The sequence below is a fragment of the Diplotaxodon limnothrissa genome, linkage group LG2, assembly GCF_057381915.1.
Source record: "Diplotaxodon limnothrissa isolate DT_005_m linkage group LG2, D_limnothrissa_male_GT1.1, whole genome shotgun sequence".
NCBI classification, from domain to species: Eukaryota; Metazoa; Chordata; class Actinopteri; order Cichliformes; family Cichlidae; genus Diplotaxodon; species Diplotaxodon limnothrissa.
The window spans coordinates 37,209,720-37,232,259 of record NC_140597.1 but is presented as its reverse complement, the minus strand read 5'-3'; the positions used below and the strand labels follow the sequence as shown (position 1 = coordinate 37,232,259).

General features: G+C 42.3%; 1 protein-coding gene across 1 annotated transcript; it reads right to left on the bottom strand.

Annotated features, from left to right (window-relative positions):
- Window positions 1-1,957: 1,957 nt before the first annotated feature.
- On the bottom strand, window positions 1,958-20,667 carry bcorl1 (BCL6 corepressor-like 1). The gene is made up of 12 exons (XM_085373057.1): window positions 20,624-20,667; window positions 16,227-16,312; window positions 13,515-16,124; window positions 13,124-13,253; window positions 12,433-12,897; window positions 10,107-10,294; window positions 9,661-9,927; window positions 9,396-9,562; window positions 8,761-8,906; window positions 5,480-5,557; window positions 4,357-4,528; window positions 1,958-3,406 (listed from the first exon to the last, which is right to left on the bottom strand). The coding sequence occupies exons 2-12, from the start codon at window positions 16,230-16,232 to the stop codon at window positions 3,061-3,063; spliced, it is 4,575 nt and encodes a 1,524-aa protein (XP_085229183.1). The 5' UTR covers window positions 16,233-16,312; window positions 20,624-20,667; the 3' UTR covers window positions 1,958-3,060.
- Between the last annotated feature and the right edge of the window lie 1,873 nt (window positions 20,668-22,540).

Below are 22,540 nucleotides of genomic sequence, written 5' to 3'. Positions count from 1 at the left end.
CAGTGACGCTGGTGATCCAGCAATTTCCACTTCCAATTTCCTCTAATCCGAGGGTGACAGTTTGGGACGTCTTTCCAGATATTGGGAAAGTGATGACACATCAGAATAAAATGTACTTACGTACAATTGCTTGAACTGATGATCTTGGAATCTGCAGTTGTTTAGAAAGGTCTCCAAGAGATCTTCAATTCTCCAAGAGAATTAATCAATCAACCAATTGATTCCTAATTCAAAAACTTCTCAGAGCTTCACAGAGGCCTTGTCGAATTAAAAGACAGTGGTGCTGAGGGTTCTACTATAATTAAAACATTTAAATGGGTTTATGTAACATTTGAACCTCTGTTGATGTGAGAAAAGCCCAAATAAAGTCAAACCTGTGCACCCAATCATTCCACCTTGATAAAAGAGCATTTAAAATAAATCTTTAAAAGCTCAAAGTCCCACGATATTCATGCCCCTGATGACTGTTTGACAACTGCATCTAAGCCCTATGATTAAAAAACAAAAACAAAGAAAAAAAACACAACATATGCACACAAATCATAAAGTGCTAGTCAATCGAAATCTTACATTTAAATGTATTACTGGGAACAGCTTTAAGAGACAGTAGATTGCTGCTTTCAGCTTTAGTACTGACAGACTTGCTGACATTTGTTTATCAGCATCAAATGACTAAACCTGCAGCTCTGTTACAGACCAGGAATACTATTACAGCAACAGATCACCAGCAGGGTGACAAAGTCTTTCTACAAGCAAGTCAAAACAACCCCGGGAAATTATTCTGATCAGTTATCCAGTTAGATTTAGTTTTTAAAAGATTATTATTCGCCCCTGGAAGTTATACATCAACCGCTGTGTAAAAACCAAACAGCTTTTACACATTTTTCCATATTCTTTACTGTGATGTTGTTAATTTTTGGTGAAACATAGCTATAAATTGGTTGCCATATAGCATATACTGTATAAACAGAATAGGTGTATCCACACCTTTTTAGTCAATAATTTATTCTTTCCACCTAATTAAATTCTTTGTTGTCAGTTATTTATTTTTATGAGCATTTTTAAGTTGTTGTTGTTGTTGCAAAAACCTGTTAATAGCCAGAAAAAAAATCATGATCACTGCAGCCCACAATGATGGGAACAACCATCACTGGACGGGTCAAAGAGCAGCCTGCTAGAAAGCATGCAGTCACTTATCCCTTCCCACACTGACACTTGTAAACAGAAGTTACCAGAACAAACTGAAGCTGAGGTCAGCTGAGTGGTTTACAGCTTTGAAACTATACCTCACCGTTTGCTCAGCTGTCATTAAACTGTAAACTTGTTCATGATTTTGAGCACACAAATGACTTTTTAACAACTTAAAAGGTGACAATACAACAATTCAGCTACAGGATAATCTTAGGTGCAATAAATAAATACAAATGCTATATTAAATTAAGATACTACGAGGGCAGGCAGGGCTTTATTGTTTGCTGAACAAAGGGAGGAAAAGCTTATTACCGAGCTAAACTCAACTGTAAAGCAGTTGAAGCCCCTTTCTTGACTCAAAATTCTTATTAATATTGGTATTATTATCATTATTATTAGTCGCACCAGGAAATATGTCAAAATTGGACTTTATACATAAATTTGACATAAAAGACATTAAGTTGTGATTCACAATCATGCTTTATTCTTGTTTATTTCTTATAAAAGAATCAAATAAAAGGCTCTCTGAAGATCTCACACTTGTTGTATCCCATTTTCTTTAACTAAACTATACTTTTCTTTACACCTTAAGTCTCTTCATCTTAAATATCTTTTGTTAGTTTGTGACTTCAAACCAAAACTTCATTGATTGTCAACACAAAATCTAGTGTAGCACCAGTACAATAAAACTGTACTTTTGCTTTTTTTCTCTCTCTTTTTTTCTCCTTTGTTTTTGAAATACTGTTTTTGAATGAAGGAGGGAAATCTCAGAATAAAGGGATCCTAATAATAAGTACATTTCAGAATGAAGCACCAACCATAGAAAGTATTTTTCATAGATAGGGTTGTCAGATACACAAGAGATCAAATATATTAATGACTATTAAATTAAGCACAACAAACAGTGTAAATAAAACACTGCAACACAAAGCACTCTGGGAGCTGGAAACACCATATTGGGAAGTTGGGGGACCGTCGTGGCTCCTCTGGACTCCAGAGATGGTAGAAAGTTTCCTCTGAGAGAGATCCACAGGATTCTGTATTAGGACGCGTAGAGAAGACTACTGTCTGTCCAGTTCTGTAAACAAACTCTGCGCCTCAATGTCCGAAACAGCCTTATTTGATACTGCAACCATGCAGGGACCGGAACAGCTTTCGCGGGCCTGCCTCACTATGTGAAATGCACAGGAAAAAAAATCAACACTTTAAATTATCAGGTCCATTCAGAAATGATCTCGAGGACACCGGAAGTGAAAAATGGAAAGGAGGCTCTGAGCAGGTGATTAGGTCTGAATGTTATGTGCCACGATCTCTTCTCTGCAGGTCTCCAGATCTCTCAGGTTGACAGAGAAACCATCTGGGCCAATGGCCTCCCTGACTTAAGCGTCTTAGCTGTACGCAAGACTTCACCAAGATAAAAGCCTTGGATTATCTCCCGTCGAAAAATATCGCTTTCCCTCAGGAACAAACTAAAACAAAAAAGTCCTAAACATTATCCGTCCTCTGCCACAAGAATACATTTATAGAATCAAATGTGTTTACCCTGATGGCAAGATATACATATACACTACCATGTACATACATAATTAATAAAAAGGTTTACTCAATAGTTCTCATGTATTCAAATATACCTATAGATAGGAACCTGAAAGCTGCTATCCAGCATCGACAACTCCTGTGTGCAGGTCCTTCAGATGACTTCTGCCAAAGGTCAGAGGTCATCGGTGGAGTGTCAGTCGTTACTGTAGCTGGAGATAAAATCTTTGACCCTCGTTACAACGGACGGAGAGGTTTCCACTGAGCTGCTGCCTGGAGGGAAGGCTGACAAAATGACAGTTTGCGTGGTGCTGGGGCGCAGCTCAAGAGAGGCTATCGGCTGTGAGGCTTCCCTGTGTTTGTCACTACCTCTTCCTCTTCCTCCTCCTCGTCCTCTTGTAGGATGTGAATCGAGGAACCCAGTAGTCTCTGGAGCTCCGGTACACAACGCACCAGATCCACAAGTCCGTCTTCGTCCTCCTCTTCTTTCTCTTCCTCCTTAGTTTTGCTTTTGTAGGGAGAAACCAAAGCGGAGCTCACCTGGCTGACCGATACCTGCCTCCAGAGCTCAGCGTGCGACAAACTCACCACCTCCAAGTGTGGATACCGCGCCCGGAAAATCCGCGCAGACATCTTCAGGCGCTTCAGGACATCCGTCAGCAGGAACCAGTTGCAAAAACTGCAAAAGCAAAACATCAGACATCAGCTGAAGGTGGCATGCACAACACGAGAGCTGGCAGTTTAGGTGTAAGCGTCGTCAAATGAACAAACATGAAACTACAGTCCAGTTTTTTGTCCAGACAGACAACAAAAGCAAAAATATATTAATGCACCACAGAGACACTTATTAAGTATCACATCGTTTCAAGTGTCACAAAGCAGTGGCATAACCTGAAAAAAATATGGTTGCCCCAAAATGATGGGAAATATCCAACTTTGCCCGCTTGCACACTGGTTAAGAATCCTTCCAAAAAGTCCTGGATCCAGATCAGCTTCAAAACCAAATCATTACTAAGCTGGGCCAAGCCCCAACTCTGGTAAATGCCCCATGTAAATCCCTCAAATTTCTGAGTAATCCTACAAAAATGCAACAAACTGAACTAAACCCATAACCTATTTGCCAAAGGTAACACATGCTGAGGCAATGACCTGATCTATTAAGGTTTTCTTTGCAGAAATAACATCTCCCCATACTAGCATCACCATCTGATAGTAATTAAAGTACCTGACCAATGAAACTGAAGCTTAAATATTGTGTTTTTGAAGACAAAAAAGCAGAAATATTTCTCATCATCCTGTACTTGTTCCCCTTTACACGCAGGAACAATAACAACTCATGACATTAAAGATGTTGGGTTGGAACATCATGCAGATATCTTTAGTACATTTCCAATAAATGTTTATGTACCAGAAGCTGAAGCAACTGCTGTTTACTTATAAGTCTTAACCATCAGTATCTGCTATCATCATAGCCTATCTGCCCTAAATTGCTGTAATTCTTAGGCATATTGCAGAGCGGTGACCAAATTTAGATGACATTTGAGTGGCCTGATATTGTATCACCCCCCAAAAATCTGATTTATTACCGTGTGGTTTGTCGCCAGTAAACTCTCATCGTTATGAACTTACCCCTGTGTTAATGACACCTGCACGTGATAGCAGGGTAGCAGAGGCTCCGAGGAGAACTCGAACATAAGACAATCTTTGTCCGACTCTTGCTCGGTCTTCCCCGTTACATTCTCCTCCAACTCCTGGTTCTGCTCAGACAGCAGGAAGTCCCAGCACGGCTCCTGGTCAGTCTCTGTGAAGGGAAGAGTTCACTGAGGTGAGAAAGGGAGGAAGAGCGGACAAGCTGGCTGTTACTGTACTAATGAACGAGGTCTGCATGCCCTCTAGTGGGCAGTATATACCAACAGTTACACACATACAACTGGTGACATATAAAAATACACATAAACACACTTCATGGTGTCAGTCACAGCTTCAAATATAAAAGCAGATGAAAAAAAAGAAGAAAAAAAAATTATATATATATATATATATATATATATATATATACACACACACACACACACACATATATACGCGCCAGTTAGAAGACAGTTGGCTTAAAGGGAGAGGAGCTAAAACAGCTTTTTTTCCAGGCAGGATGAAGCACATGTTCAGTCAATGAATAGAAACACTGAACTGGAAATGAACATAAAAGTCTCCTTTAAACCTGTATGGAAACAAAATACAAACCTCTACAGTGGATATATAAAGTGCACAATGACAACTATAATATCCATGCTGCCATTGACTGGCAGATTTTGATAAAATGACTGAAATAGCTGGCATTACTCAATGAAAAACAAAAAAAACTAAAAGTTAACAAACCGCTGCAGTTTTAAACCTGATTATCTTTTGTGACTCAGACTGTTCAGAAGCTGTAGACCACTTTGTCTTTAGTCTCCTTCAGTCCTTCCATGCAACTCTAATCCTGCTTTCCTTCCACTAGATAACAGGCTCCCTGTGGCTGTTTACAACAAAACACGGATGCTAATACTCAAAGCTAACACCCCCTCCACGTGCCAGTGGTCAAGCTGGAGCCCAGTCTATAAACTGGCTTCCATTCCCTGTGACTCGGGAGCAGCATAGGAATGCAATTTCAATTACTTTTATGCCACCATGCTTACAAATTAAAGCTGGGTATTTGATTGATCAATGGGCTGACATTCAGCAGACTGACAGGTTCAGCGTGAAGGTTACTCACCGAACAGAGAGCTGCTGTAGAAATCCCAGGGTAAACTAGGATCCTGTTCATTGCGGCCTTCCAGGTCTGTGAAATATTCTGGAGAAAAGAAAAAATACGTGGTATTATTTTTTTTTTATGACTCTGGCTGTTTGCATGTTATGACTTCTACGTGGAAATATGTAGATGAAGGCTGATGCTAGTGCTTGTTCTGGACCAAGCAAAACGTACAATGGTATAAGGGTGAAAGAAAAGTGGACTAAATTAAGACCATCAGCAAAGAAAACAAAGTTAGAGCTTGTGCATGTGATACGGTCCATTGTGTAGCTCTGTGCAGCTACCAGTGCAAGGAGAAAACAGGCCATCAGAGCTGCATGTCTGTCTTTCTGTACCAACTACTGAGCCTTCATCTCTCTGTTTATCTGTAGCCACTTTCACACATGCACTGCAGCAGAGCTGCTTGATTATGGCAAATATAAACACAGTTATTTTAGTCAAAACTGAGATCACAATTATTTAACACCACTAGTCACAGACTTACAGAAAAAACTCAATAAAAATAACCAAGTTGTCTTCTTTACTGTGGCTTTCATTAAATTTTAACACGAATTCTACAAAAAATTATTTGATAAAACACAACGAAAGAGATATGAGCTGAACTAAACAAGCCACAGCCTGGTGGAGTGTAATTGTGAGCTCGTAGAGAGCAACAAAATTAAAAGTTTGGCGAACTGAAAGACGAAACAAAGACGGGGACCTCTAACTTCACTGTGAAATAGAATGCAAACAATTTACCCTGATTATTTTTAATAATTGTGAGAACCCAAAATTGTAAGTAATCTTGTGTCTATGACAATCAAAGTGCCCTAATAAATGAGATCGGACAGTAAATGGTGTTTGCTCGGTAGGCAGGGGTGATGTCTGACAGTCTGAATTCACAGCGAGTGAAAATGCGTCATGTGGCCTGCCTCGTGCATGCTCATCTGAGCTGCCACCCTTCACCTCAACCAGACAGTACAGTGAGAACGTGGCTGACATCATCCATCTCCTGTTGTGTGGTGCAACTCTGGATAATATCCGCACTCTATTCTCTCAACACTGTTGATGTGTAAAAACTGCCTGGAGATGCACGTACGACGTGAGACTAATATGCTACCCAGATTCAGCAGCAAGCAAACACTGACTTATGTGAATTATTTATTGTTTAACCTGGCAAAGTGCTGAAAAGACACCTTTAGCATTGCATGAAAGTGGTCATGTTTATTAGGGGTGCAACGATACTCGTATCGATATTGAACCGTTCGATACTGTGCTTTCGGTTCGGTACGCATATGTATGAACAATACAACATTTTTTATTTATTTTATCAACTTACGATGCTGTCTGTGTTGAGCGCTCAGTGGATCTGCGTTCGACTACTCCGCCTAGGCTGCACTGTCGAGTGCAGATCCACTGAGCGCAGCGCAAGCTGGCAAGACAGAAGCTAAGCTCGTTGCAACATGGCAACTGCCTCAACGCTACCCGAAATTGAACCTCCCCCACCCTCATTCAGATCTGGCGTTTGGAACTATCTTGGTTTTCATGTGAAGCAAGACCCTGATGGTAAGCGAGTCATGGACTAAAGTAAAACAGTATGTCGGATGTGCCACGCAATGCTCAATTTGTGGGAACTAGTGCGTCAGCGCAGTTAGCTTGTGTTGACACCGTCCAACCCCCCACGGTAACTTCTTAACGGAGATTTTCCGCGTTATGGCGTTAATGTCATTTCAACGGGATTAACGCTGACGGCACTAGTGGGAACACAACGAATATGACTGCACATTTACTCCGACATCATCCTAGTGCAAAGACAAGTGGAAGCAGACAAAAACAACAAGCATGCATGCTACAAACTTTGCCCGACTCATTTAGACAGCCGTTAGCACAGGATTCTCCTTATGGGGACCTGATATGTTTAATGTGCTGCTGAGAATATAGCCCAGAAGAAGCGTATAGTATAGCTTTTATTTTGGAAAGAGCCATTTCTCTGTAATAAACTCTTTTCCAAAGATGAGTGATTCCTCAATCAGATTTCAGCAACATTAAATTTAAAAACTGTACTTTTGAGTTAAAATATATATTTATAATTTTAATAAATGACAAATTAAAAAGGCATGAACATTTTTTGTATCGAACTGAACCGAACCGTGAATTTTGTGTATCGTTGCACCCCTAATGTTTATAACAAGCTGGCTTTGGGGGTTTTTCTTGCAGCCACACAAAGCAGTAACTTTGGATGGGGAACAGTTTCTGAGGAAAGCAGATTTTAACTGATTCCAGGGAGGCAACTTACAGCAATCATATGTCATCCTTCCAAATGCTTATTTATAAAAATGAATTAAAAGCTTACGGCACAAAAAATGATTTGTTCAGAAAAGTTTTTCTTCTGTTTTTACAGAACAGCAATCTATTAAAAAGTCCTTCCAAATTTAACAGACATGTCAGAGCTCATCACCGCAGCTTTTTACTTAAATTCTCCTTGTTACTTAAAAAAACAACAACAAAAAAACCCCTAAGGATCCTGGTTCTTATAACAAACACACAGTGATGTCTCCTAATTGTTTTCTAACATCCAAACACACAAACACTCTCTTGGATGTGTTGTGGTTCAGCATCTTGCCCAAGGATACTTCAGCACATTACCAGGAAAAGTCAGGCAGGCATCTGTCCACAGGTTTGTAGATGACCCACTCAGCCACCTGAGCCACAGCCACACCCATATGTTGCTGATTTTCTCCAACTCACAAGTGCACTGGACTGTTATCTAATGTCATATCTGCTTTGTGTGATATCAGTTGACAAACCATTCCTAACAGGATTAAGCATAAATCAATCAACACCTAATCAGTCACAAGACATATTTGATGAGCTCAGTTTGTTTCAGTTTAGTAGTACACAACCAAATTCAACTGGAAAACAACAAAAACAATGATTTAAACAACTGTCAGGCTCTTTGTGGATGTGGAAGAAGATTTGACTGAAATTCTTATGTATTCTTCATGTAACCTGTATTGTTCAATTCTCAAAAGCGATGCAGTGGGAGTGGGCGCAGAGTTTACTAATGTGTTGACACACTGCTTGATGGATGACTGTAAAGTTACAACTTCAATGATTTATTTTCCCGTCTCATTCTAAATAGCTTTATGAAAGCATTTGCTGTGTCACCAAATGTTTGTTGATGATTAAAAAAAATGAATTTAACAAAGAATAAACTGTTAATCTCTTGTCCAGTGGTGTAAAGGTGAATAAGAAGCGTGAACTACCTGTGAGGAACTTCTTCATGCTTGCACTATGTGCCAATTTGACTGGTGTATGTCCAGAGTAGGTCGCCAGAGTTGGGTCTGCACCGTGGTTCAGAAGCAACCAGACTATTGGTAAGTTATCACTTGCTACTGCATCGTGAAGTGGGCTGAGGGGAAGAACAGACAAAACACAAAAGACTTTTAGCATTTGCACAACTTTACATTACACAGAAAATATTGAAGACTGTAGGACAATGACATCTAACTTTAGTTATACATGCTGTTTCCAGGGGTCATGCTTAGATTTATTACAAAGGTTACACATATGACAAGTAACTCAAGAAGAGTCCTGCTAGAAGAAACTTTTGCAATGAAAGACCTCTGGGCAGATATTTTGAAGCATTATCTAAATAGTTTAACTTCAATGGTCATGAGGACATAAAAATGTCATGTAGACAATCCCCAGTTTAATCTTAAAAAATTACTAATATGCCCCAAATTAAGTCTTTTAAAAGCTTATCTTTAAATAGTTTTTTAAGAAACTTCCACCACCATCTTTTCTGTGGTTGAATCTCATTTCAAGATTTTTCAAGTAACACATCTCTCTGTTATAAAGTCTCTGATGAAAGCCACTGTCATGCTGCCTGAAGCCTCACCGTGTTCCATCCTGAGCACTACAATTGACATCTGCACCATTGTTCAGCAGCATCTGGACAATCTGAGTCCAGCCCCGGGAGGACGCCTCATGGAGAGCTGTGTAACCGGCATTATCACGCCGATTGACCTCCCGGATGTCCTTTTCGAGACAATACTGGACTACGTCCTGCAGAACACCGGAAGGAAAGATAAACTGTCAGATTATCATGCATTTTTTCCACTGATGTCAAAATTCCTGTTACCAGTAAACGTGTCGGGTTGTACCTGATAGCCCAAGCGCGCAGCACGTTGCAGCAACGTCTCCCCTGCATTTTTATTGACAATCAGCCGGCGAACCTCTGGCGGAACGGGCCTTTTGGTCAGAGAATCTGGACCGCTGCTTCTTCCTGACGAGCTTTTCTTTTTAGATGGAGAGGATGGCAAACTTTTTGGAGCTGGTGATGGGCTAACTGGTACTTTTGCATCAGCTCCATCATCATCCAAGGTGAGGGAGGCGCTACTCTTGCCCAAACTGCAGCGTTTGGTCTTATTCTAAAACACAGATTTACTGATTAGAGAACTTCCAGCTGCCATCACAAACGTGAGAAACATAGATTTCAATCAGGCCACAGGGGGGCACTGTAAGCTTGTATATCCATTGTACCTTGTTTCTATCAACTATGCATGATCTGTGATGGGCTATCCTCCCACAAGCAGCATCGGCAGCTTACCTTCGGCTCATCACTGTCACATAGGTGTTTGCTTTTGCACTTCCTCTTCCCTGAAGGCTTATCATTGCACTCTGGAGATTCTTCACTCTCCTGGTAGCGAACCGATCCTGAGCGAGTGACTGACGGTCTCTTGGGAAGAGGCTCTGGACTGGGGGCAGCGGGACTCGGACAATGTTCCACCTGTGGAACTGTAATGGCAAATTAGACCTGCCGTTATACTGAGTGGTAGACAGGAGATACACCAACAATCCTAATCTTTACACACCACTCATTTATCAACACTGCACTGATGCAGCTTTGTGCTCATCCCCATCTGCCAAGCCTAACATGGAGAATGGAATAATTTAGGTGCTGATATCAGACTGTCTGGTACTTCCGGAAGCTTAGCCATCTTATCCACGTAAACAAGAAAACTGCTGTTTGCCAGCTACTCTACCCTGATTTTACAATCTTATGCTCAAATCTGCCATGTCCTAGCTTTTTCTCTACATATACACTCACGATGCATGTCATTTCCACACTAACAGATAGATGATGTGGATCTTCTGAGAGAAATATATAGATATAGACAGACAGACCCCAAGCTGGTCTCTGTATTATTGTGAGGTTTTACCTTACAATATAATATAAAACACCTTGATTTGGTGCTATAGATAAAACTGAATTTAATTGAATAGAACATATATTAAACATAGGAAAAATTTAAAATAATGACATCTGTAAATACATAAATAAATAATACCTGTGAGTCAAAATCTCAAGATTCAGACAGTTTTTTCTACTTTTTCCTCAGTGGGACAGAGCTGCTCGATGAAGTTCAACTTTTTAACCATAATTTATTTGTGTAATTTCTTCAGAAAAACCAAACCAAGGTGATTCCTAACAGCTGATGGTTTTGCTACTCACCAAAGCCTCTCTTTCCATCATCTTGCCTGGAGCTGAACTAAACATGCCACAGATTAATTGCACAGTCCTACTGTATCATGTCAGCGAGAGGGAATATCATTATTAACATCATCCTCCCAGGCGCTCAGCTCTAGCTGTGAGCACAGATTCTCACCCTCACCTGCCTGCTCTCTACATCTTTGGTTTTCGAGGGGCAGCCAATCAGAAGAAAGTTATTGCAAAGGTAGCGGAGCTAAAACATCTTATTACTGCGAAAAAACAGCCAGAGACGCAATGTGAGCGGGTCCCAAGCAAAACCTTTGTGAACCTAAGTACTGAAGTGACTACCTATCACAGGGTATTAAATACGTTAGACGGTTACCTTGGCAACCGTAGACTGGAATGTCTGCTAGCGACCAGCTGTCAGCGACAACGCAGTGCGCAACAAGCATGGACACAGCTTGAGTCTCCAAGCTAAGTGACAGTTTGGAGTCATTCATTCTTAAATTCATTAAACAGAAATTTCTTTCATGAACAATCTCAGAACTCAGGGAAAACCAGCATCGTCACCTGTGAGTAACTAAGTTATCTACGAATATGTGTATTTTATTTAACATTTACCTTAAATGCCATAACATCTGGAGGATTTTGGCTTTTTAAAGCTTTACTCAGCTCTATTTTGACCAAATAAATATGGAATTATAATGGAAGAAAAACATCAAAGCAACATGAATTGGTCATTTTTGTTACTTCTGTACTAAAACCAACCATCAGAAAAGATTAAAGTGAATACACAGCAAACTAGTTTTTTGTTGCTAAATTTATATGTATATGTATACTGACTACTTCACAGAGTAGAACAGAGCTTTACATTATTGTCTGTACCGATTCATTCATCAGATTTTTTTTTTTTAAAGAATGAATAATCACTTAGTCTATGAAACGTCAGAAAAGATGACAAATACTCGTCACGAGCCAACAGAGCCAAATGTCTTGTCGCTTTTTATGGTCAGCAGCCAAAAAAGGATTAATGTATAATGGTATTAAAAGAGAATGATTCAGGCTTTTTTGTGAGGCTGTTTCTAACTAATGTTTGATGTGCTTGAAGGACTAAAAAACAAGTAACAATAATTTTTATTTTCAATTACACTTCTGACTATTTTCACTGATGTTTTTGAAAAATAAATGAATTAAAACAATTAATAATTTAAATAGCTGAAAATAATTTTTTAGCAATTAAGTAGTCAGTTGATTAACTGATTAGATGCCTACTTACTACCGGTCATTTAGTGAGCTTTGGATTGCATAAAAATATTCAACAGCTGCTGTATTCAAATGTTGAACTTCATTGATTCTCAAGTCATTCTCTTTTAATACTGTAATATGTGAATCTTTTTCTTTTTTAACCTTCTGACCAGGATAACTTTTAACTGATCTCTACCTTCTGGGACTCCAGCGTCCTTTATCAGAGAGTTAGATTCTTCGAGGTGTTCTCCATCTTCCAGCTTGTCTTTCTCTGTGATGTAGTCCCCAGTCTGATACTTCTTATTACGACATCGCCGACGTTTCTTACGAGATGGCGTATCGCCCTCAGCGCCAGATGTTTTTCCCTTGCCCTGTAGTGTACGTTCTGGTTTAGGATTTGATCGAGGCCTCCCTCTCGGACGGCGAACAGGTTGGGGCAGAGTCAGAGAGGGCGAAGGGGATATTGGGGGAGGAGGCATTGGCGGGGGTGGAGGGGAGGGCGTCGCAAAGCCCCAGAGGTCAAGTCGAGCGTCATCAACTCGCCGCCGCCTTCGCCTCAGTCTTGGGAAGGAGCACTCTGTGGCTTCGGCCTCCTTGGTGGATACGGCGGGACTAATGAGAGACGCTGAAGTCTCCAAAGTCTGAGGACTGCTATCTGGAACTGATTAAATCACATCTGATTGTTACATTCACACCAGACTCTATGCTGAGAGTAAGACTGAGACACTGACTGCAGGTTACTTAGCTCTAAAACTGAAACTGAACCCAGAGTAATCAAACCATATACTACAACAAAACTTTTTTTAACTAAATAAAAGTATCATTAAATTTACATTTTTGTAAAAAATGTAAAAGCTATAGGATTAAGGAAGAAACAAAGACTCTACCTGATTTGTTGCAGGTTTGCTGCTCGGCCTTGCTGGGACTGATCTTTTCCCTTGGAATCGCCTCTTTAGTTGGAGGGGAAGGTTTTCCCGCTGACAGACTCTGCTCCAGCACAGGTGCACATTGTTTCTTCTGCAGAAATACACAGGGGACAGAGTGAGCACGCTCTATTGGAGGTTATTGATCATGAGCCTCTCGTGGTGACAGAGAGGATGCAAGAGACTCACAATAAGCCCTCGAAAGTGAAACCATCAGTCATAACTTAATAATATGAAAGGGAGCTCTGAATAGCCTTTTCGCTCTTTAAACTCTTAAAAGACGATTGCTACCTTAAATATTTCTTCAAATTTAACCAAAGAGAAATAATGAGAGTAATAGGAATTAATAATTTACCTTCTTTTTAGGGGACACTTTGGTTGGAGTATTTTCTGTCTCTTGCTTTTTCCTTCTTGCAGCCTTCTGTAATGCATCTGTTGGAGATTTCTCTTTTGCTGGCTTCTTAGGACTGTTCTTCTTTTGTTTGACGGCAGCAGCTTTTGCTTTGGTTGGCGACTCCTCTTTGGTTCCGTTTGTTTTCTTCTCAAACTTGTCGCCTCCCCCTGCACACTGGCCTGTAAGAATAGATGCAGCCATGCCCTCCAATTTGTCACCAGGAGGACTGTCTGACGGCCCACTTTCTTTCCTCAATATCTCCCCCTCTAACACCTGGGCTAGTTTACTCTCCATCCTGTTCCCATTTGTTGATGCACTGCTCCCGTAGAGATGAGACTGGCCTGCGGGCTTTGAGGAGCCTTGCTTCACCTGAAGTCCCATGTGCTCTCCCTGACTGGTGTGCATGTCAGTGTTATTCTCCAAAAGCTCAGCGGCATTTGCCTTGTCATGTCTTTTCATAGCTTGAGTGAAATCCCCTTGAGATGGTGCACTAGGCCACTTTTCCACAGACCAGCATGGTGGGTATTCAAAAGTAGAGGTATGCTTAGATTGTATGTCTTGATTTCCCGTGAGTGTATTCAGACCATCAGCTTTTCGTGATGCAACAGGCGATGCTTGGGAATTACCTTCATCCGTCAGTGTTGTTGTATCAAGAGCTTGCTGCTTTACAATGGATGCAAGGTTAGACAGAGGAGACTTCATTCTCTCCCACTTATCATCCTCAGGTTTGGACGGGCTGTGATGGGCACTTGGAAACTTACAACTGTCTGTAACTGCGGTGCCCTTAGTCTTTGGAGATCCTTGTGTGATTTTTCGATGATTAGAAGAAGCTTGATGTGATGATGTGAGATGAGATGCCTGCTGCCAAGCTGGACTGACAAGGGGAGCAGAGTATGGTACCGCTGTTTTGCCAGGCCCACATTTCTGAGGAATTTGAGCATTGGTTGAGCTTAACAACGCAGTGGTTAGGGCTCCTTTTGAGGGACAGTTCTTAGTTATGGTTGTGCTGGTGTTTTTAACATGCTTGACACTGTGAGTGTGTTGGTTACCCTTCATCAGACAGGATGGCTTCTTTCCTCCTGTGGCCAGATGTTCTCCCTGGTCAATTATAGATATAAACTCCTGCTTTGCAAAACTCTGAAATTCATCCACAAACGTCCCTTTTCCATCTTTGCCCCTTAGAGTAGAAGCCAATATTGGACTAGCAACTCCCACATATGTACCAGGGATGTTTTTTATTGAATCTTGTGAAGATCCCTTACCCCAGGCTGGTTTGACCTCTGGGATCTGGTGATTCTGAGACCTATTTAATTGCTTTTGATGAGATCCATTTCGGTGGGTGTTTGGTAAGATGGGGTATTGCAGAGCGGAGCCGTAATTTGCAGAATGAGTCTTCTTTGAATTCAGAAATTCTCTCTGATTTGACTCATTATTGTGGGATTCCATCATAGTAACAGGAGGGTCATTTAAGCATTTAGGGCGTTTTGATTTGGCGGACAAATCAAGAGGTACATCTCTTGATTCAACTGAGCAGACTGTGTGGTCGTCTGTTGCAGGAGGTGTGGTTTTTAGAGAGCCCATGGTTGTCTTATCTATGCTGTTGCTTTTCTCTACATGGTTCAGCATTCTGCTCTGTGAGGCGATGTTGGCCAGAGCAGAGCCACAGCAAATGGCAGCAGTCGGAGACAAGGTGTAGTGAGTGGGTGCAGCTGAAGTTAATGATGGATGTTGCAATGGTAGGGCAATAGCTGGTGAGGCTACCACAGAAGCTAAAGATTTATGTTCTCCAACAGATTTAGCATTCTTACTTGATGCGTGGTTAGATCTGAGTTTTGAGGTCGACGTGCCCGTCTTTTTCTCTGCAGCCGGAGTCCGGGCCACAGACAACGGGTAGGGATAGGTCCGCATGAGAGGTGGCCCAGCAACACCTGAGCTTTGAGGCTGGCTTTCTTTCTGAAACTGAGTGGCTGGGGCTTCTCTCAGTGCTGCAATCTGACCTAATGCTGGTGGAAGATTCATTTTACAAAGTGGAGAGGAAAAATTTGCTGTGGGAAGGAAGGCAACAGGCTGGGCTGGTTTAAACATGGCAGAGCACTGAAACCCAGGTGGGACACTTTGCACAGATTGTGTTTGTGAATGGGATTTCTTATTGGATGTCACATTGCTGTGACAGGGGCTGAGTGAATCCTCCTGGCTAACTTTTACACCACTCGACCACTGAGGAGTGGGGAAGACCCCAGAACCATCAGCTTTGAGCTTAGAGGTTTCTGCTCTTTTGTCTGTTCTCTTTTCTGAGCTGGTGAGGACCAAGCCGGACATTGGTGCATTGTTGGGCAGTTGCGGTGGAGAAAGTTCGGGGCTGTGGTTGTAGTTGTCCGGGCAGGCTTTTACAGTCTTACAGTCTTTTGTTGGAGTTGTCTTATTTTGCTGACTGAGAGCAACATCTCCTCTGAACTCAGGGGGGAGCGTCTGGGGGGGATTTCCCACCATGCTAGCAGACGCTTTATTTGGAGCACTGATCTCTCTGCTCACCGTGCCTCCATCCCCTACATTCATTAGTGTGGGATCCACCTGAGTAATAAGAAAAGTTCATGAGGCTGGTGTTAATTAGATAAGAGGACAGGATGCGCTATTCAAGCAATACAACTTCAGCAGAAAAAAAAAGCCAATTACCTGCATAGGTGTTTCTTTAGCACAACATGCCTTAGGGGGTATCTGCGTCAGTCAGGTGAGAGTTCTCCTTCAAATACAGTGATATGCTGCAAAACACACAAGAGAAAAAACATAAAACCACTTGCTGTGATTACTTTAGCACCGTTCTCCTTTCAGCTACAGAAAATATCTGTTCGACTAAACCTTCGAGAAGAAGAAATAAGTAACTAACTTTGGGCAACTGAAAACTTCCTTTCTTTAAGATATGCTTGGAGTTCAGCTGTGTTACAATTTCCTAAGAACAAGGAGACAATCTAGAGCAGCAGAGAGAAGTGTGGTAAACTGATGGCACGTATTCGTTGTGTTATTCCCTTTGATTTTATTTTGTTGCACATAGGGGATGTGGAAAGCTGCCAGTGCTCATCCATTTGAAATGTGAACTCTCTTCACTAAAAGAACATTGTACATTCACTGCGTAAAATGAGATCTAATGCATTAATTGAAGCATAGAAGGATTAGGATCCAATGAACCCTTGGCAGAGACATGTAAGAAACTACCACAAATGATGTCTTGATGCATTCTCGATCATCCAGGAAAGTAAATCTCCAAAAGTTGATTCTGTTCATCTGGACGTAGCGTTTTGTGGGAGAAACGTTTCGTCACTCATCCAAGTGACGTCAAAATCAAATTCTCACGACCATTGATCAACAGCCACTGACCAAAACCCACTGATCAAAGACCACTGATCAAAGACCATAAGTACCATTCACAGAGAGTTGGGGAATGGCTGGGCCAGGACTCTGCAGTCTATTTACACCTACAGGCCAGTGGACACTCTTTCAATGATGAGGATGTTCACATCCTGGACAGGGAGGAACGCTGGTTTGAGTGCGGAATCAAGGAGGCCATTTACGTGAAAAGGGAAAGACCATCTCTGAATCGAGGAGGGGGCCTGAGGGTACATCTTTCGCCATCTTACAATGCTGTGATTGCAGCCATTCCCCAACTCTCGGTGAATGGTACTCATGGCCATTGATCAGTGGTCTTTGATCAGTGGGTTTTGGTCAGTGGTTGTTGATCAATGGTCATGAGAATTTGCATAATTATGATTAAGGAACTGACCTCTCAGCCCATTGTTCCTTCAGTGGGCTGGTTTCAGTCATTATGCAAATGTACTGTTTATAAGGCTGGGGAAACCTGCAGTCAGCTGAGACTGAAGAAGTCACTTGGATGAGTGACGAAACGTTTCTCCCACTGAAAACGCTACGTCCAGATGAACAGAATCAACTTTTGAAGGAGTACCACAAATGATCACCTCTTTCATGTTCCATTTCATTTCTGCAAGTTAACCTTAAATATGATGTACTCCTGAAACTTTTTATGTTGGAAATTAAAGGAGATGGTTTTAATCCTTCTGACAACCTCCCTGCCACAGAGTCCATATCATACAAAATATCACATCATACAAAAAAGAAAATTATGAGAAACCATCAAAGTTTTTTTGAGCCAAAAAGTTGAATCGTGTTCAAATAATTATTACTGTCTTCAGTAATAAAAATGGGCATAACAATTTCTACGTCTACATGTTCACTGGAGGTTCTCGCTCAAGCTTGTGACTTTACAAAATCGTCCTGGTTGAACACAGAGGAGGTTTCCCCTTCAGCAGGTGTACACAATAGGAACAATAATACCGAGCCACATCTCTCAGGTGTTTTCAGTCTCATTGCCACAAAACCAAGCACCTAGCCATGCAAACTGCCTTTACAAACATTTGTCAAAAAATAGGTTGTTCTAAAGAGTTCAATTAATTTGAGAGTGGTACTGTAATAGGATGCCATCACTGCAACGAATGTGAAATTTCTTCCCTCCTAGACAATTCACAGTCAACTGTAAGTGGTATTATTGCAAAGTGCAACTCGGCCACCATGTACAACTACACTATGCAATATGTCATCAACACTCTACTCACTCAGTAACTGCAGAGCTCAAAACCTCCTTATTTGACATTAACATCAGCACAAAAACTGTGCCAGAAGCTTCATTAATAAGCAAAAATATCTATTACACTTGAGAACATCAAGGGACAATTAGCAAAAAAAGGGAAAATTATGTAGGATAACATGTGCTAACTTTAATGCAGCCTGCCTGGGCATACACGCGCATTAGGGGAAAATGTGCAAAAAATAAATATCAATGCTAGATTAGACCTGAAATCAGCGAAATCTCAATATTACAAGATTGGGATTAAAAAAAACATGAATGGGATACCCCTAGTTTTTACTGCAGGAGCCCAGTGAGAAATGCTTTTAACAGTCACTTCAAATAGAGGCTCTACCTAAGGCGACCCAGGGCCTGTCCCCAGCAGGCTCATTCAGTAATCCATGAGGCAATCAGCTGTTACTGATCAAATGATCTTTTGTTAGAGCCGACATCAGTGTGTGTGTTTTGTGTTGATTAAGTCATGCACACCCGCGAGTGACAAGAAACGAGCAAAGGTTTTTGCATGTGCGCATATAGTTAATGATTATGCATAACTGGACCAGTTACTGGCATGCAGCCTTAAATGCTCATCAGCCAGATTTAATGACCAGACAATCCCACTCACTGCTTTTCTATTGAAAACTCGCACAAGACAAGTTAAAAAGCACTGATGGCCATACACACGATTAGGAATTATAATTAAAGCGTGAATCAACTTCATATCATATAAGTACACAGCTTACATGGGGACACACGCTGGAACTGACCCTAGTATTTACTGTAGATAGAGGTGAGCGCAGACGAGCGCATCTGCAAGCAAATGAGACGACTACAAAAGGGACTGTGCAACAAGAAAATCTGTGCCAAAGCTTTGGTGGGAAATGGAAATGCTTCACCCTTGAATCAGTGAAACATAACGAAGATGATGCACATAATGACTGACAAGCCAATCTCTGCTGGAATCTGCGAGCACGACTGAAAAAAGGGAAATCCAGCGATGCAGATGCCGCTGTGTGCAGCGACGGTCTGCATACATTACCGTACAACAGTTGCTTACAGCTACTTTGTCTTTGTGCTGCGATCGCGGTCGACTCCGCCACTAAACATTTGAATTCATCCGCTCTGATGTAGGCCAGTAAATATATGCAGCAGTCCGCGCATACGCACACAGACAGCCTCACACACACACCGTGGACAACACAAAGTCGAGCCTGGGAGAAAAGAGAGAAAGAAAGAAAAAGCCTTTGAGGAAAAACAGCCGCGAAGAAGCCAAATTGTTCCGATGTAGCCTACTTCCACCCGGTCAGCTCGCTGCCCAGCCCACGTACACGGCACAAAAGACACACGTTCCCAATGTCACATCTGAAAAGTGCACAATAACAACACATGCCCACTGAAGCGTTAGGGAACCACGAAAACAACACGTTTACCTCTGCTATAATTATCAGCAAGAAAAAACTCTGGAGAGCTCCGGGTCGCTCCCTCCTCTCTCTCTCGCTGGAGATGGCGAGCAGTCACCATAATGAGAGAATGGCAACTGGCTCTCAGGTGATCGGTCCATCCGCACAAAAACACGGGCGCAAACTGAGCAGACAGGCTGTCTGCGTCTCTGAACCTCGTCTAAATAACCCGGAGAGGATGGGATGGAAAGGTCCAGAGATGAAAGACAGATGTTTGAGGAAAATATAGCAAAGTGACACGAGAGATTCCGCTCCTGTCTAGTGGCTGCCTGGGCTACGACGTAGGAGCACACAATGTGTCACATCTCCCCCTGATAAGGTAAGTGAACATCAATGCGAAGACGCGGGGAGAACAACGGGAGAGCCAAACAAACTAAACTCCTGGCCCGTTTCATCAGCCTACAAAGTAACCCTGCCGGTAGACGTTTTTACAAACAAATAATCCGTTTCTGCCGCTGATAGCACAGAAAACTGGAGGCGCAGACTTACTGGCAGATAAGTGTGTGTGGGGGGGAAGAAAAGTAACCAGCAGGAGAACGACCATAGGGGTGGGTGACACAACTTATTGTGCGGCTGGAGTGGCCATGAAAAGGGGGCAAACAATATAGTTAACTCCGCTGACCACCACTACCACCACCACCTCCAGCAACGTTAGGTTTCCAGCTTCCCTGCGCAGCGGATTCTCCGCGAAGCCCTCGCAGCTCTCCCGGCGGTTTGCATGTTGAGGCAAGCTACTGTTATTTATCCCCGACCTAATGCGAAGTGCTCCCGTCCCTCTTATCGGCCCTTTAGCGGACCGACTGAGCCACTTCGGCGTGGAAAGACATTCATCAGAGCCCCCGACCCACCGAGCCTGTCCTCTGCTCTCCTCTCCGGCCCCTTTCGGGCTTTCTCTTTCTACGCAAAATACTGAATAGTCCCCAAGACAATCAGCTGTAGGGATAAAAAGATTTCTAATGACACAAACAGTTACGAACCTGCTCGTCCAGATGGCATGTGAACCACCGTGCAGGCACGACTGTGATACGGCCGTGTCCAGCCTTTCGCCTCTACAGTCCGCGGCTGCTCACTGATCTCGACGGTTTTCGGTCCTAAAAGTCCGAGGGGCTGGGGGAGGGAGGAGGGGAGGGTAGGAGAGGGGGGGTCGCCAAGACGGTCCGTTCCGTATCTCCAGTCTCCAGTCTGGTGTGAGAGAGAGCGAGAGAGGGGGTGGGGGGGAGCAGAAGGGTGCACGGTGACAGCATGGGAGATGTAGTGCTCGGCTATCCACGCCCAGGATTAAACGCTGGAGAGGCAGGGAGCGGTGAGGACTGCAGGTACCGGCATGCAACGCGAGCTCCAGCCGCTCAAGGGGAATGGGGGGGATCGCGACCAAAAGAGTGTAACGGTGCGCTAAACTGAAAAGGCTTATCGGGGTAACGAAGTAATAAACCTCGTTTAAAAAACAAAAACATTTTATTCAAACCCACAACAACAACAAATATAGCCCCGAGTATCGCTGGATGTCCGTGCGCGCCTGGGTGTCAGCGGGTCAATTAACAGTCAGCTGTGGGTGATGGTTTCTAAACGGCCACAATATGAATTAAAAAAAAGAGTGGGAGAGGTTTGGGTCCGTTGCAGGGGAATTAACGCGAGGAAGAAAGACTCCGGGGTGTTGGAGGCTCTCCAGTTACATGCTGTAGGCTGCAGACTGGCGGACTATAGCTGGGAGAAGATGTGGAGGGGAAAGCTTTACTTTTTTCCTTTTTTATTTTACTGGATTCTTTTGAAATAGATACGCATGAAACCTATGATCCTCACATACATTTTTTCGTTATTTGTGACGATACCATGCATCCAACCTTACCAGTGAATGAGATTAAGCTTCCAGCACTGACCTCTGTCAGCTCAGCTCAAACCCAACTTTTTCTTGCAAGCTCTTTTGGAAATTTTACACCTGTGTTTTCATCGTGTTTAATCGAACTGATTTTAAACTATCTGCATAACTATTTTCACATTGCTTTACAAACCAAAAGTGATGTTATTAAAGTGCTGAGTTAGGATTATTCACATCAACAATTTGCTCGCAGATGCTTGCTCTCTTTCATAGAAAACACCAAGAACACAACTCATCATTCTTCTTTGCAAATTTACTTCCTTTTTGCCATGCACAGTCACCACATGTATTATGCTGAAAACATCCCAACTGAAGCATGTGATTTTTATTATTATTAATATTTTATGTGACACTTGGAATGAGCCAGTCCAGGCCTCATGCTGTGAAGCAATTCTATAAACACAGCCGCTAATAAACATTTATAATGAATATATGAACAAACAGAGTGCCATTCCCTCAGCGGTGCCTCTTCAGTTCCCTGTCATTCACCTCTTGCAGTGCTGTGTGTCAAAATCACATTTCCTGTTACTATCAGGTCAGCTCAGGTTTTAACTGGATAGAGAGAAGTGGTTTTAAGACAAGTTCAAGGCATAACTACAATATGGATGAGGCTTGGGTTTTGAATGTTAATGTTAGCCCTCAAATTTCTTCTCTGTATAAAAATCCAGACAGCTGACCCAATGCAGAAGGACAAGAGCCTACAACCTACTGACAACAATCCAAACATGCTTAATATAGAAGCCACACTGTGTTTAACACAACCGAAGAGGGTCAGGATACAAAACAAGACACGTTATTGCAAAGGTAATATCATCTACAACCTTCTCTAGAAGGTTGTGTGCCTCATTTGTAGAACAAAATCCCCATTCGTTTACAACCATTTGTAGCTTGTTGTGAATTGGAACAAGTTCACACTGAAACATGAGCAGCCTCCTCCTTCTCTGACTGCAGGGAGCTGGATATCTGTCGACCACCAGCTCATGTGTGCAGTTATGAAGTGAATGACAACACATCTGCA

Coding starts and splice junctions, on each gene's coding strand:
- bcorl1 (XM_085373057.1), bottom strand. Junction 4,529..5,479: donor CTACAGCAGCTCTCTGTTCG/GTGAGTAACCTT, acceptor TTCCCTTCACAG/AGACTGACCAGGAGCCGTGC. Junction 3,407..4,356: donor CAGGTGTCATTAACACAGGG/GTAAGTTCATAA, acceptor TTGCTTTTGCAG/TTTTTGCAACTGGTTCCTGC.